At 45.5% G+C, this 16,008-nt stretch overlaps 2 protein-coding genes and 2 non-coding genes across 5 annotated transcripts; 3 read left to right on the top strand and 1 right to left on the bottom strand.

Annotated features, from left to right (window-relative positions):
• Nucleotides 1-1,483: 1,483 nt before the first annotated feature.
• blmh (bleomycin hydrolase) lies at nt 1,484-11,096 on the top strand. Of its 2 annotated transcripts, XM_048983233.1 has the most exons (15): nt 1,484-1,783; nt 1,915-1,977; nt 2,257-2,308; nt 2,566-3,552; nt 4,254-4,538; nt 5,533-5,642; nt 5,772-5,913; nt 6,248-6,336; nt 6,468-6,560; nt 6,863-7,018; nt 7,332-7,490; nt 7,565-7,632; nt 7,775-7,892; nt 8,023-8,092; nt 8,225-11,096. In XM_048983233.1, the coding sequence occupies exons 4-15, from the start codon at nt 3,543-3,545 to the stop codon at nt 8,371-8,373; spliced, it is 1,449 nt and encodes a 482-aa protein (XP_048839190.1). In that variant the 5' UTR covers nt 1,484-1,783; nt 1,915-1,977; nt 2,257-2,308; nt 2,566-3,542; the 3' UTR covers nt 8,374-11,096. The 2 variants fall into 2 exon arrangements, with proteins under 2 accessions (XP_048839190.1, XP_048839191.1); XM_048983234.1 differs by lacking the exons at nt 1,484-1,783; nt 1,915-1,977; nt 2,257-2,308 and having other exon boundaries at nt 3,002-3,552; nt 4,341-4,538.
• Nucleotides 2,109-2,184, top strand: LOC125713548 (small nucleolar RNA SNORD49). Its single transcript, XR_007383625.1, has one exon. It is a non-coding gene; the product is annotated as a small nucleolar RNA SNORD49 (small nucleolar RNA).
• Nucleotides 2,410-2,484, top strand: LOC125713552 (small nucleolar RNA SNORD65). Its single transcript, XR_007383629.1, has one exon. It is a non-coding gene; the product is annotated as a small nucleolar RNA SNORD65 (small nucleolar RNA).
• Nucleotides 11,097-12,073: 977 nt separating the features above from the next.
• On the bottom strand, nt 12,074-15,808 carry nsrp1 (nuclear speckle splicing regulatory protein 1). The gene is made up of 7 exons (XM_048983235.1): nt 15,719-15,808; nt 15,049-15,136; nt 14,823-14,879; nt 14,608-14,736; nt 13,457-13,664; nt 13,203-13,305; nt 12,074-13,113 (listed from the first exon to the last, which is right to left on the bottom strand). The coding sequence occupies exons 1-7, from the start codon at nt 15,736-15,738 to the stop codon at nt 12,339-12,341; spliced, it is 1,380 nt and encodes a 459-aa protein (XP_048839192.1). The 5' UTR covers nt 15,739-15,808; the 3' UTR covers nt 12,074-12,338.
• Between the last annotated feature and the right edge of the window lie 200 nt (nt 15,809-16,008).

Raw genomic sequence — 16,008 nt, 5'->3', positions numbered from 1 at the left:
AAGTCGAACGTAGAACCTGAAACACAAACTACGGGGTACAGGTTTGCCACCATCTGTTTGTGTGTGTGTGTGTGTGTGTGTGTGTGTGTGTGTGTGTGTGCGTACATGGCATTTTCTCTCCATGTCACATGGGTTTTCTCCAGGGACACAGTTTTGTTCCCACAGTCCAAAGGCACGAGTCTCCAATTCTAAATGCCCATTAGCAAATGACTCTGGGTGGGCCCTGCGATGAACTGGCATCCAGTCCAGGGTGTGGAAGGATGGATGTTATGTTTGTGCACACAACCAAAAAAAGGCAACTTACATTTGTCATTGTGAATGGAGATGCCGTCCCAAAAGTCACCCCAAGTCGGGTCTCAAACAAAGTAACAAATAAAATAAAACCATATAAGTCTGACCTAAGACAAGACAAAATCAACTTGCAACATATTCCAGTGAATGTGAATTTCTTGGTACCAGATCCAAGGCTGGGTATGAATTGTGCCCATACTGATACTGACGTCACCGATGAGCCCGGAAGAATATCCAGGGCATCCATCTTAAGTGTGGTATTGAGGGCAAGAAAGAAATACTTGAAGTTCATTGTACGCTGTACGTGTCAAAGCGAATGTAAACACAGAAAAACACTGATAACCCCAATCATATTTCAGTCATAAGCACAAATCTCATTTCACATTCATCCACAACCATATAACCCCTAAACCTTCTCTACTGAATTGGTGGGAAAATCAAAACATTCTCCTATATATTTTTAAGTTATCAAAAACAAAAGGTGCCTAACAAAACACTCCGGTTCTGTGAAAGCACAACTCCTCTGTACAAGCACGAGTTAAGCGCTCCGCCATCTTTCCTATGAAAAACCAAAACTCTAGTGGGAATCAAGCAACAAAAACATTCTACTCATTTTTTTATTGTACAACTTACATCCAGTATGTAATATATATAAAAAACAATTTATAGATTTCCAATTCCCAGTGTCCAAAGTAATATATTGCCATCTGTTAAAATTAACTTTTATTTTGTCATGTGTATTAATTACAGAGCATATATACGACATAAAAGAATGTTAAAATGTTTACTATTTAAAGAAATCTTATCTATGTATATTTGAATGTTATGTATTATATAGAGTTTGGTAAATAAAAGGTATTTTGTGTCAGTAATGTGACATTGTTGACAAGCTTTTCCTTTACATTATTTTACTTGTATATCGCTTTTAAGCACTTTTATGTAAATATTTATGGCCCCCGTTGTATATATTTGGTTTGCTGCGACGTAACTAATAACTGTGTGTGCTAACCACCAAATGCTTGGGGTACCTAATAAATGAAACTACCCACAACAGTTTTAAAAATACTGACATCCTATACGCAAAAGTTCTCTGTTGAGAATAAACAGCCAACAGAGCGGAACTTTCGTGCAACCATATTCGTGTTGCTCAACGGACTACTTGTGAAAAAGTGCTGCTACGTCAATTGCAATCGACAGACTCTGTTCGTGACGTCACCAGACATGGTCTTCTATAAAAACGGGCGCTCGACCCTCTTCTTTCTTTTTCAGTCTAGGACGCTTAGGGTTCGCAAGGATGGCATGGGAGGCGGTGGCTATGTTAAATTTTTTTAATATAACTGTTTCTTTTGTAAAATGTTTAAATATGCATCTCCCTATATGTGCTTTCGGATGATGCATCGTTTAATTTAGCAATATGATTTGTTTGCCGGCATGAACTACATGCGCCGAAAAGCACGTGGCAAATGCCTGTTCCCCTTAGTCTCTCTTCAGGGTAAGTTTTTCTTCTGGGTTTTGTAATTTGGAAAGAGAAAAGCTTAACCGTCTTATTCATAGTCTTCAGAATGTTGTATTGTTAAAAACTGATTTTAGATTAGTGGATCGATCTTTACCCTTATATTCTAGGACGATGAGTAGAGGGGAGGTTTTCTGTGCAGCTAGGGCGACATCTGCTTTGCCTTCCTAGGGGTAAGTCTTATGCTTTTACATATTTCCAGCTCACATTGTAATGTCCTAATAGCGCTGATTGCTCATCAGCCTGTAAGCTGTACTTTGACAGGGGTATATAACCTGTGTATACTTATTTATGTATGCCATGTTCCGCTGATGATAACGTGGAATAGGAAGTGCCGTCTGATGCGATAACTGACGATTTTGTTATCCAAAGTTCTGAGACATGGCAGAAGACGAAGTGGGAACGTCTAGACGTACTTTTATGCTCTGTATTTAGTCTGTTCTGTTTTGCAGCTTCGTAACCCATCCGTTGATCGCTTCTTGGGATGCTTTTTGGGCCGTTAAGGTAAGCCTGCTACAGCTTCTGTGAAGTGAACGCGATTGCCTGTCACTTAATCGGTGGCTCAAGAGGCGTTGTTTTAAAAATCACTTTTTGTTTGAGATGTGAAATGATGAAACCTAAACTGAAATAGCTGGAATTACCGGCAGATTGTTCAGTGGTGAATACATGGTTTTCTGACACCTCCTTTTCGGTGAAATGCTGTCTTGCTGTGTGGTTTTTCCCCCCTCCCAACTAATTGTCTTGGCTGATTCTCTTCCCAGGGTTGGCGTTTCTCCAGACCACCTGTGTTCTTTGACACTCCGGAAGGAAGCCTGGCGCTCACAGCAGTTATTGTCTGTCTTGAGTTCAATAAAGCTGATTTTGTATTGGAAAAAAGACTCTGTAGTTTTGTTTGCTGTTACTAAATGGAATCGGATCGTGAAGTTATAAGCTGCTACATCAATGAGTCGCACATAGATTCGTGACCTACATTCTCACCACACTTGTTCGGCTGGGTGTGCATTGAGTAAGATTGCAGTGGTAATGCGTATACATTTGAGCCTGTTTTGCTGGTTTTTAATCTGCTGAGTTTGATCATTGAAGATTTCATATGTTTTGGTCACTTGTTTATAAAGGGGTAATAGCTTGTATATTCTGGACCAATCCAGTATTGCGATGACTTTTAATTCATGGTGCCACTGCACCTCTGGGAGAGGTTAGCGTGAATCATTGGTAAATACAAAGGTACGGCTACGTTTAAAATGAATAGACGAACCTGCTGGGAGGACCTGCATGTGACACGTGACTGCCCGCGAGTGGCGAGCTTACCCGAAGAGCGCGCGCGCTCTTTGCACGAAAGCCGGTCTTTTACCGCGAAGTGCTTAATGACAGTTCATCCGTCTCAGCCCCATTTGATTCGACGGGGTGTTAAGAGCGTACGATACTATCTGAAGTCACATAAATCCGTTTCAAATCTCCCGCCTATTCCTGACCAGTAGTTCGTAATTTAATATTTCATCTGGTGATCCCTGTGGAGTCTGCGCAGGGAGCCCTCCATACCACTGCGATTTTACAGAATTACTGATTTTAAACGTTTTTGCGAGTCCGTGCGCTGAGCATCGGGTCACACTGCCATCCGGTCCGCTTCCTGTTTCCGGGACACGAACTGCTTTGGTGAGAGGGGCCATAAACAAAGACCGATCAGCCCCCGATCCGGCGACCCTTCAGCAGAGATCAGCACAAACCCCCCGCTGGAGCGATGGACACTGGTATGTCAGCACGGATCTGTTTATGATTTGTAGATGGTGAATTCAAAACATTTGATTTCCAGATAATCCAGGGATACCTCTCGCGGTGAAGTCAGAACCTAATATTAACTTTAACAGAAATTGTTTCTAGTGTTGTACGTAAGTGGAAAATTCATCCTGTTTTCCCGTATGGCGTATTATTTTGCTAAAATGATCTTTTCATTTTTGTATTTGGACGATGGTGCTGACACTACGGTTCAGCAAACGCTGTTTGACTTTCGGTACATCCGGAGTGCACTCATTGATTTCGGTGTGTTTTACATTAATTCACGCTAATGGCTGGTTAAGCGTATCGGTCGCCTAACGAGTACCGTACTGCCATCCCCACCCCGATCTCAGATCTTCCATAACTGATACCAGGACGCTGCATAGCGAGACAGGGCTGTGGCTACGCTACATCAGTGCTAACTATACTCACCATTGTAAATGTACTGTGACTGTTCAAATCGACATGTACGATGAGGGCGTACCCCCACCGCACTATACAGGACAAGTTTGGGGGATGAATCGAGCCAAATGTACAGTCAGTATGTGAGAACAGACAATGAAGTCTAAGCTATTTGGTGCGGTAACTTATTTGGGTACCAGTGGCTCAGTTAATACTGTTTTTCACCCCTAATCTATATGAAACTGCCCTGCTTCACTGTTCCATATCTTTGTAGGTATAATTTCTAGCTTTATGGTGACTCCCATCATCTCGGACTCTGATCCCCTGGCTCCAATCCCATCCTGTACTTCTCCTGTCCCAGGACTCAGCCAGGACAAGATTGCCTCCTTCGCCAAGCGCCTGAAGGCAGAACCGCGCTACCTACTGGCCCAGAATGTCTCCACCTGCATCGACCCTCTGGAGGTTTGCTTGCACCGGCAGACGGTCCAGGACACTGTGCACATCTTCCAGCACAGCATTCCAATGGAGGGCAAGCCCATCACCAACCAGAAGAGCTCTGGTAAGGCTGGGAATGTTCTGGAGATTACAGGAAATAAAACACACCCAGCATCCATGGGGCAGGTGTAGAACAATGTAACCGTGTTAGGTTAGATTAATACTCGTGTCAAACATGGGCAGTTGTGATTACTGGGTTAATGGATTATCCTATTAACAATTAATGGTTAAAGGGGGAACCCCATTAAGATGATTACTAAAGTCAAGCACCTCACTTGACTCCCTGACGTTGGGAGTGGCCTGTACTGCTTCCCTGAACTGCATTGGGTTTAAACCCGGCGACGACCTTCGTACCGAGAGAAAATGGCAGCTTACATAACAGCTAGTGCTTAAATGGCTGGGTGGACAGATAACTAACCGAGCCAGTAGTTAGCTTAGGTGATTTATGCATGTGATGGGTCTAGCAGACTGGCACTAAAAATATATATATATATATGGGTGGTACATATCACGACCAGCAATTATCAGTTATCTCTTCAGGAGCAGAGCACTGTGACGGTCCACGGGATTCTGAACAGTACCGATGTCTCGGTGCAGCACCTCTCAGAAGTGTAATTTCGGTGATACGTTTGCAAAGCCCATGCAAATGAAAATGTGTGTGACTGGGTGTAATTTACACTATAATGTACTCCACGCACACGTGGAAAGTTCAGTGATCATCCAGACGTCGTTCCCACGGGACCAGAGATACATGGGGGGGCTTCCCATGTAGAATCACAAATAAATATAACAGGGAAATCTTCTTTCCTCTATCTTGCTCTCCATACAGGTGAGAGCAAGCTTGGGGGGGGGGTGTCGTGCTTTGGGGCAGCCATCTTGCAGCAACCTGGAAACTGGGGGTTAGGGGCCTTGTTAAAGGGCCCAGAGACGTGGGACTATTCTGAAGAGGCCAGGCTTGAACCGCGCAATCTTCTGATCACAGGCGTAGAGGCTTAACCCACAGCCACACGGCACAGTAGAGACACACACACCCCATTAGCTTACTTGTCCCCCTGCAGGACGATGCTGGATCTTCTCCTGCCTCAACGTGATGCGCCTGCCCTTCATGAAGAAGTTCAATATCGAGGAGTTTGAGTTCAGTCAGTCCTACCTCTTCTTCTGGGATAAGGTGAGCGTGTGCAGAGGTGCCGGGTCCCCAGGACCTAGATGGCTGTGTGGAGACAGGACGTCCCTCTCAGCTTTGCCATGTCGGTGCTCCTCAGTCGGTCTAAGCTGCGTTTCCACTTCTGCGTACCAGGTGGAGCGCTGCTATTATTTCTTACACGCCTTTGTGGAGACGGCCCTTCGGAATGAACCAGTGGAAGGGAGGCTGGTCCAGTTCCTGCTGTCTAATCCCACAAATGATGGGGGACAGTGGGACATGCTGGTCAACCTCATCGGTAAGTGTGACTCCCCTACCCCCATCCTCTCTCTGACTTCCTTTATCCTTCCTATTCCTGACTCCACAGTCTGCCTTTTGAGATTGATCTTCCCAGACCCAGCTCCACCTTTTCAGGGTTTACTAGGCAAAGCTTTACCAGAGAGGCCTGTCTAGCTACCCTAGTAATGATCATTTCACTTCCTCCACAACGCAGCCAATTCAGGGGCACTAGGCAACAACCTACTCCACCTATAACTAGAACTGGCCCCGAATTAACCCAACTGCACACTTACGTTCTTTTATTTATGTATGTATATATTGGTTTATTCATTTGTTTGTTTTCATTTTTGCAGAGAAGTATGGAGTTATTCCAAAGAAGTGCTTCCCGGAGTCTCACAGCTCGGAGGCATCGCGGAGGATGAACGACATCCTCAATCACAAGGTGGGATGACATACAGGACCAGTTCTGCTGGTGAATCCTGGCAAATCTTGCTTTTGAGGATGATTCCTGGCCATGAGGGATTATATCCTGGTGTTTCGGGCTTTTCTTGAGAATGCCCATGTCTCTTTCAGCTCCGGGAGTACTGTCTGAGGTTGAGGGACATAATGGCCAGCAGCTACACCAAAGCAGACTTGTCTGAAGCTATAGACACCATGATCGAGGAGGTGAGTTTTAGCCTGTGCGTGTGTGTTTTCCTTGCTGCCCAGAGGAACTTCTGTGTAACCAGGTTAGATGGCTGTGCATGATAGATCTCATGGGTCTCGCTGAATGTTTCTGACCACCTGGTTAAGGGATGTTTGTGGGCACCACGTTTCTTCAAGCTCGAGGTGCAGACAGACCATCCCTCATGTTGATGGACCAGATTTGGCAGCACTTAAGCGGTGACATAGAACCTTGCCTTGTGAGATGGTCCTTCTGCCCACGTTCTGGTAATAATGGGCCCTTGGCTCTACGCTTGTGCACTCAGGTGTTCCGCATAGTCAGTGTCTGCCTGGGCAGCCCGCCTGACACCATCTGTTGGGAATTCCGGGATAAGGAGAAGAACTTCCACCGCATCGGCCCACTGACGCCCCAGGAGTTCTACAGGGAGCATGTCAAGCCAGTCTACAACATCCAAGACAAGGTACGTCACTCACTGGATTCCTGCCCTGTTCCTTTAATCATCATCTGCCGCCTTTAAAGTGATTTCTCAGGCTCATTCCCCAGTTTAACAGGACTAAGAAACAGAGGTGGAAATTTCAGGTCCAGAAAGTAAAAATCCAGACCAGTTTTTTGTTTCAGCCAACTAGTTGAGTACTATGTGACTGTGACTCTTTATGCTCAACTGGTTGGTTGTAACTAAATCACGGTCTGGATTTGTACTTTCTGGACCTGCAATTTCCACCTCTGCTAAGAAGGTATTGTAGGTTTTGATTGTGCCCTCCTGACTCCCCTAGGTGTGCCTGGTGAATGACCCACGGCCCACAAGTCCCTATTCGAAGATGTACACAGTGGAGTTTTTGGGTAACATGGTGGGTGGGAGGAAGACATTATATAACAACCAGTCCATCCAGTTGCTGAAGAACTCTGCAGCAGATTCCATTAAGGCTGGCGAGGTAGGGGCGGGGCTGTGTGTGTGTGTGTGTGGGGGGGGTGTTTGTGTCCAATCCTCACATGTGCCTCTGTGTAGGCGGTGTGGTTTGGCTGTGACGTGGGGAAGCACTTTCACGGGAAACTGGGCATCAATGACATGAACGTGTGAGTATCAGTCAGACGATCCCATTTGCCTAACAGCCGAGGAGCTTGTGTCTTATCAGTTGTCTGTTTTCTCCACCGGTTGCCTGTCGCCCCACCTTTTCTCGTGCTCCTTCCCATACTGCTGCTTTTTTGCGCCACGCAGGTTCAACCACGAGCTGGTGTTTGGAGTCTCTGTGAAGAACCTGTCCAAGGCCGAGAGACTGATCTATGGCGACTCGCTCATGACCCATGCCATGATCCTGACTGCTGTCACTGACAAGGTCTGCCGTGAGCTCTCTCTCTCTCAGACACACACCTGTGTTCAGGCTCAGTGTGTACTGGAATGAAGAGTCGATCTTTCTGCTTAAAGCCTTCCGGGACCAAAACTGACTGCGCTCTCTTCCTTGTCAGGAAGGGAAGGACGGAACGTTTGAGAAATGGCGCGCGGAAAACTCCTGGGGAGACGATCGCGGAAATAAAGGTGAAACTGTTTTTTTTTTCTTCTTTCAAGCCCTTGGGGTTGATCTTCCATCCATAGTCCTCAGGCCTCTCTTTTCATTGACTTGGTTTCCAAACCCAATCCCTTAACCGACCTGGCTTCTTTAATCTGCAGGTTACCTCATCATGACAGATGACTGGTTCTCAGAGTACGTCTACGAAGTCGTGGTGGATAAGAAGTTTGTTGCCTCTGAGATACTGGAGGTGATGAAACAGGATCCCATTGTACTTCCTGCCTGGGACCCAATGGGAGCACTCGCCTAACGAAAAAATGAAAATTTTAATGGGGGAGGGGGGGTTCCCCCCCACCACCTCCGTCCCACTTCTCTCTCATCCGTCCAAAGACTCCCACACCATGGACTTCTCTAGACAAAGGACACCTTTTTTTTTTTTTAAAGAAAAGTCAACAATACATTTTAATTCTTTCCCCTTTCATGCCTTCTCGCTCTCTCAACTCAGTTATGGTTTCCAGTTCAGTGAAGCAGTGGGTTTTTATTTGAAATTTTTTAAAATCTTCTTAGGTTGTAAGTTTTATCAGACCCAGTTTTCAACCCCAGGGAAGTGGTTCCCAGCTTCCTCATTCAGTATATTTGTTAAGGTCTAACAGAAGATCACCTGACTCAGCGAAGAGTCTGATGGTCAGTTGGAACAGGTGTGCCGGCACAAAGCAGTGTTAGTGACAGATGGGCGTTGCACTGGATTCCAGGGGGCATTGGGGCTAGCGGTCAGCTTTCCCCACGTGTACTGTACTTGCCTCCTGTCTACACTGCACCCCTATGGTGTAATAGGGTCTTGGTGCTCCTGTGAGTTGCTGGATTACTTAGCACCTGCACTTCTGAGGCCTGCAGAACTGCCAGAGCTGTTCCTTCACACTCTTAGTTCAGCTTTGGCTTTATATTATATTTCATTAGTCTTCCTCTATTAAAAAAAATATCTAAATATTAGGCGGATCACATCTCTTCTGGTGCTGGTATTCATGTTGTGATTGGAAGTTCTCTGTGCTCCTAATGGGTCTTGGAATATGCCAAGTTGGCCTTGTAGTTCTGCCAAGGTTATGGGCTGCCAAATGGGCTAGTGATTAAAAATAAATACACGGGATGGATTATAACAAGCACAGCATTGCTTCAGTGTAGAATTTCCATCCTCGATTCCAGAACTTGGTCTTCTTGTATCTCTAACAGGAAACATTCTGTATGCAAATTTAGCTTAACTCGTGCATACTTGGTGGTGCATGTGTATAGACCGTGTGGAAGGGTGGGTGCCACAGAGGCTGGAGTCTGCCTGACGCATGTTAATGAGGAGGGCTCTTCTCATGATGGGAAAGTCTAATTTAACTGTAAGACTCTTCCCCTGACAGTACAGCACAGCAGTACAGCAGAAAGTCAAGTCCCCAAGATTTTCAAATGAGATGATTGCGTATCATATAAAATGGTTTTGTTACTTCTCTGTATCATTTGCTGTCCTTATTGCTTGGTGTGTTTTCCTTGCTTAAATGTGCTCTGAATGTTCAGTGTCTTTAACAAAGAATCAGGATCTCAGTTGTTGCATTTAGTTCCTTCTCTGAAACTGTGATGAATGATGTATTCAGAGGGATACAAGTCAGGAACCGGCTGCCTGACATTGTTTCTCCAAAGCCAGTACGCCCTCTTCATTCACTGAAGCAGGGTCTATAGGAGGCAGATGCTATATTTTTGCTAAAAATATGAGGCTATCTGAAAAATTAACCTGAGCTGAGTCTGGTGGTACAGAGATTGAGCGGCTGATGGGAACGGAGGTTAACGGCAGCGTGTGGTGTGCCTTGTGCAGTGGAATCGCGCCATGTAGGGAAGGAGTAAACCAGCTCTTTGATCTAGACCATGAAGTTCACTGGAATACAAGAATGGCTGTACGCTTATCGTATATCTTTGTATATGCTGACATCAGAGGAATGACGGCAGGAATTCTTATCTCCATCTGCCTGTACCTGTGTGGGTTATGTTTTGGCGTTGCTTTTAAATTCCAGAGAGCAACTTCCTGTTCAGCAGGCATGCAAAAAACTGAGATGTGAGTCAAGAACGACTGATAATTTATGTTCAGAGGACACAACATTGGCTTGTGGTTTCATGTCATCCAGATCAGACAGGAGCCACTTAAATTACCCTCACATGATTATGGTGGTCCAAGTGGCACACTGGCACCGGACTCCAAGTCCAACTCATCACTCAATGCAGCCTGTAGCATCAGAGTGAATGTAACAGCACACAGTGTGCGATGAGGGGGAGCCCTAACATGAACTGGTGCTGGGCTTCTCCCTCGATATCGGCTCTGATGCAGGAAGCAATATTTTTAATGGAATTGTACATCAACTGCCCCAAATTCTTTTTCGAGTGAATCTATCCTTATCCTGCTTCATGGGAACATCAGAAGTGTATAAGGATGGAACTTTTCCATTTTGTAGTTGCTTCAAGACCCAGCGTGGTACTCATCACAAACGTGGGTGCTTATTGGTGCGCCTATGAGGATGGGAAAGAGAGAGGGGGGCCAATGGTGGGGGCGATGGAGCAGAAACGCAAGTACCAGCAGCAGGTTATGGCTCATACAAAACGTACTCATAGAGCCATGTGCCTTTCTACACATTCAGGTAACAAGAGGTGGGGTTAATCGATCAAAAGCTAAAGGCTCATAGGGTGCGGTGACGTGTTTGTTATTGGGGGAAATGATTGGCGTTTTTATCTTTTCCTAAAATCTAAACTGGGTCATTCTTTTAATGATGAAACTCTCTGTATTACATTACTGCAGACCATCAATACAACAGTATACAGATCTTTATGTCCTTGGATTAGATTATTATGATGATTATTAAATCTTATCCATGTTCCAATCAGTTATCCTGGGCACAGTGGGTGGAGCTTTTAGTTAATTCCATTTATAATCTCCAATTAAAAGAAAATCTTAAGTTTCTGTATGGTTACTCTATGAAGAATAAAAGAAGAAATGTTCATTCCTAAGGTGTGTTTTTCACTTTTCTACAAGTCTCTGCTTAAACAAAGATCTGCTATGGGGCTGTGTCCTGCAATCAAGATTTCAAGCAATTCCTCCCTGTCGTTTCAACCCTCTTTTACCATTTTTTTTTGACCTGGTTCACCTCAGCAGTGATTCAGGAGAGTAGCAAACATCTATGGGACAGTGTGCTGGTGCCAGCCGGGGTATAAAGGGAAGCCAGTCAATGCACAAGAATTGAAACATTTAGCTAAGCACTGTAGTTTGGAAAACCTGAAGTAGCTCAGTGTCCTCTCTGGATTATCTGTTCACCATAAGTTGGGGACTATTCATTGTGGTCTGACGCCTCCTCTACAGCTCCATTTCCCAACCCGGTCCTCAGGGACCCACAGATGGTCCACGTTTTTGCTCCCTCTCAGCTCCCTGCTAAACAGTCCACATTTTTGCTAAACATGGACTGTCTGCTGGTCTCTGAGGACCGGATAGGGAAACACTGGTCTACACCACGAGGCTGCCCCACTTCTCCAAAATGCCTGCTGCAAGTTCCTTTGCTGTCATCTCCCTCCTCATGAATATCACACATCAGTACAGTTTCTCATCCTCCATATTAGTAACCCTACCTCAGTCCACCGTGGGCAGCTTCCCGGCCTTCTCCCCCACAGATGAAACACTCCCCAGATACTGCATGTTGTAGAACGGTTCAACAAAGCAACGTTGCTTTGGTACAGGATCGGCCGTGGCATAATGAACATGCAGCGTCTGAAATGTCTGGCCTCTCAAAAAGGAAGCATTGACTCTGTCCTTCCCATAGCAACAACCCTAAACACGAGGGGGGGGGGGGGGGGGGGGGGAAGCTGTGCCCATGAAGGACCCAGCAAAACCCGCAGAGTCTGTAGATTGTGATGCCCTCTGGTGGACATCTCAGACAACTGCAGAAATATGGGGTGTCAAGCTCGATACCCAAGTCTCGTTTCCAAAGCGATCATGAACTCAAACACATATTTATTATTGTTAATAATCTTGTTCTATCAACAACACTGATTATCAATGTTTTCTTAAATCCTTTAAAAACACATCTTGTAAATTACATCAGGGGTTTGGTGTCCAACACTGAAGTTCAGACAAATGCTTTGAATCATGTATCATTCCCACAACATGAACATCCCTATGAAGAGTCACTGGGGCTTGTGCACGCTGACTGCAGCAGGTTGTCCTCCATCTGTGCTCCTTCTGCATGGCTTCCTTGCATCTTAGTCTTCCTCCTTCTCAATGTAGGCCTTGGTGGTGGAGCGGGCGATCTGCCTAGCCAGGAACCGCTCCCTGGCTGAGGTCACCGTCTGCTCACTGCTGCGCTTGGCAAACTTGGTGGGTTTTGGGCAGGGATTGGTGTCCCCTTCCAGTTCGTCCTCACCTTCCCTCCTTTCAGCCTCCTTTTTGCTCTCATTCTTCTGGGGCGGCTCCTTTTCCTCCTCTGCCCTGTCCCGATCCTTATCGCCACCCCTGCTTCTCCTCTCCCTCTCCCTTCCCCTATCTCTCTCCTCCTCTCTTTCTCTGGCTCGCTCTCTCTCCCGTTCCCTCTCTCTCTCCCTTTCCCTGAGTCCATTTCTTTCCCTCTCTCTGTCCCTCGGGCTGCTCTCTCTCCTCTCCCTCCTCTCCTCACGGTCCCTCCTTCCTCTGCTCCTATCTTCATCCCTGTCTCTCCTCCTCTCCCTCTCATCCTTCCTCCGGTCGTCCCTGTCATCCCGGTCCCTCTCCTTGTCCCTGTGACTCCTCCGTTCCTTGCGCCTCTCTTCCTCCCTGCTCTCCTTCCCTCTCCCTTTCTCCTCCTCCCTCCGCTCCTCTGTGCTAGAAGTGGAGGGAGAGCGCTGTCTGTATTGCCGCTTGGAGTGGCTGCCACTGAGAGCAGGCCTGCTGAAGTCAGGCCTCTGGCCCGCCCCCTCCTGTGGACCATCATGACTGTCCTCTGTGTCCTGGGGTTTGGCTGGAGCCTCATCTTGGGTCCTGTCTTCTCCTGTCGTTTGCTCCCTGTTCATCCATCAGACAAACATGTAAGAAATGGACAGAATGTGCTGCACTGACATGATTCATCCCTGTGATGAGGTCAGGCAGCTTACCTGGGTGCTGTTGGGTCTGGTATCCTCTCCTCGCCTACAGTCCGATTCAGCAGGTGTCTGTAGAAGCCACTCAGGTCCTTCTGTTTCTTTACATCCAGAGCCGCTGCAGCAAACACAAAACAGACACAAATGGCTGTAATTTTGTTATCCGTCTTGCTACAGTCCCATGACATTTCTGGTCCTCATCATTCTGGATTCCGGAATCATTTTCAGTTTCTCCCATCCACTGGAAGTGGCCTCCCCAGGTCCCTCACCCTCCAACGCGGCTTCCCGCTTCTCCCTCTCCTCCTCTTCTTGCCGCTCCAGGAGCTTCTGCCTGTAAGCTGACGTCACGAAGGCCTCCTTGTCCTTAAACTGATCCCCCTCCTCCTCCCGCTCCTTCTGGATCTTCCTCTCATCCCTTCGCTCCTGTTCTTTCTTTCTCTCCTCGACAGCCCGCATCAACTGGCCAATGTACTTGGGCTGGAACAGGATAGGAAATGGGGGTGGAGGTTATTCAGAGGAGAGCGGTGATGTTCAGTTATGTAAATGCCCAGTGATGTGTGGTACTGAGCCTCTACCAGTGTTTAAATATCCACCCTTCTGCCCATCAACTCATGACAAACAGACCATACACTGAACGAGTCAAACGGAGGCTTTTGCAGTACTTGCAAAAGTCTTAGCAGTCAAAGAAAATGTTTAAAGCTATTTATCTGGGTGGACCATATACATATTGCTTCCTGCATCAGAACCATATACACTTGCATATACACTGATATTTCTCATTAGAATATATGCAAATGACCAATAACATAAAAAACAACCAAATTTTTGTTGAAATTTTTGTTCTTCAAGAATTCACTGATATCTTGCTGGATGGCTAGAACCGCAAACCATTCCATATATTTGTTAAATTAATTGTTTCATTAACCTAATTAGTTAAATAATTTTGTGGAGTACTGCTTAGTCAAATATGGTGGGTGCTGGCAGTCAAGTCAACAACTACACTGGGGTGACATTTGGAGAAGTTCTGAAATGACTAAGCTGACACACTTCGACAGATATCAGTTTTACACCAACATAAAGATCATTTAAACAATTTTCTTAGCGCGAGACTTTTGCGCAGTGCTGTATTTCATCAGGCATTCATATAGTCTTCTGCATCAGAAGTCTAACTGATCCTACAACATACACAGGTGAAATTACAGCAGCTAACTGTCCTGATCTTTCCACCCACAGTGCTGCCAATATCTGAGGTTTGTATCGAGAGTTCTTGGTTAGCTAGATAACTTCTGGGCTAACATCCATTTAAACTGGTGTACCTTAAATCCGACAAGTTATCTTGCTAACCCAAAAATCCAGCTTCTTGATACAGGTCCTGGATGGGTGGAGGGGTTGTCAGTTAGCCTGGCTCCTGTCTGCCTACCTTCCTTTCTGTTGTGCCCAGCATATGCTTGGCAGTCTCCTCCCTCTGCTTCTGAATGTCATCGTAGACGCTGTCGTACTCATACACGCTGCTGTCTTGCTCCAGCGCCTTCTGCATCTCCAGGCGGGTCTGGACCCAGTGGGAAAATCATGTTCCATCCGACAACTTTGCTCCAATGAAGCATCACTCCCAACCCCAACGGTTTTTTTTTTTACCTGCTTCATCATTTTCTTCTTTGCTGCCTCTTTCTGCAAACTCTCCCCGACAGACATCTGAAACATTAAAGAAACCCTCACCCACCAACCTCCGAAATGAAAACCCATATTCAATCATTCATGCGCTCGCGAGCTTATGTCTTCTATTGTGATTTGAATGGTACTACACCTATTTATCCACTCAGATGTTTACTATGGAAGTACATGCTGGGGGTGAGCCGCTTACTTCCTCATCAGAATCATCCCCAAAAACTGAAGGCCGAGGCACGGCAGCCTCCTTCGCGCCGCCTTTTCGGGGCAGAATTAATCCGTACCTTGAGAAGAAGAAAGATCAAAAAAGAACAGAATTGCATTATCCGGGATTTCGAGCGATACACAGCATGATTTCAGAAAAAGGAGGTTTGAATGTGATGATAAAAAATAAAAATCTCACCAAGGCCCCGCGATACTTACTTTAAGGACTATACTTTAACATTCAGCTAAACAGGATTAAAATGCAGGAACGCTCGACAGGCTCCAGAAAATACTATTATACTGTTCAAAATGTGATACGTTACATGTGATTAGTACTACCTAAGTGTATACAACGGGGATGAGATACCTATGATGTTTTAAGCAGACTACATGACCACATTTAACAAAACAGCGTTTGCTGGTGATTTATTATCACACGTTTATTTTAAAAACACCACAGGATCGGCTAATCTACATGCTAGCTGCGGTGCCTTCCGCGGGCTTGACCCGTCTGCGGATGCAAACAGGGCAGGAAAACAACACCATTTAACAGGCGCTATATTAATGCTGATGTTTAAATTACGCTTATATCTTCATTTAACTGTACAATCACAATGGTGAGTTAGTAAACAGTAAAAAATAAAAAGCAAACGGCTACTCACTGTTTACCAGGCACAGCCATTTTCACTGAAATTTTTTTCACCGTCTCCAGATTCGACACTGAGCTTTAGTAAAATACTCTAAATTACATCACAATTGCGTTTTTTTTTTTTTAAAAAAAAAAAACAAACAAACAAAAACAATTAGTCAATTTATTGTTATATATATCAGGAGTAGGTTTTACTTTTTCCAAAACGAAGTAGGAGGCAATACCGAAAATGCGATAATACATTTACTTTACCAACAGGCACTACTATGTGGAACGGTATAAATATATAAGGACACGGTGTAA

The sequence above is a fragment of the Brienomyrus brachyistius genome, chromosome 18 (assembly GCF_023856365.1).
Source record: "Brienomyrus brachyistius isolate T26 chromosome 18, BBRACH_0.4, whole genome shotgun sequence".
Taxonomy (NCBI): Eukaryota; Metazoa; Chordata; class Actinopteri; order Osteoglossiformes; family Mormyridae; genus Brienomyrus; species Brienomyrus brachyistius.
This window is presented reverse-complemented; position numbering and strand designations above follow the sequence as displayed.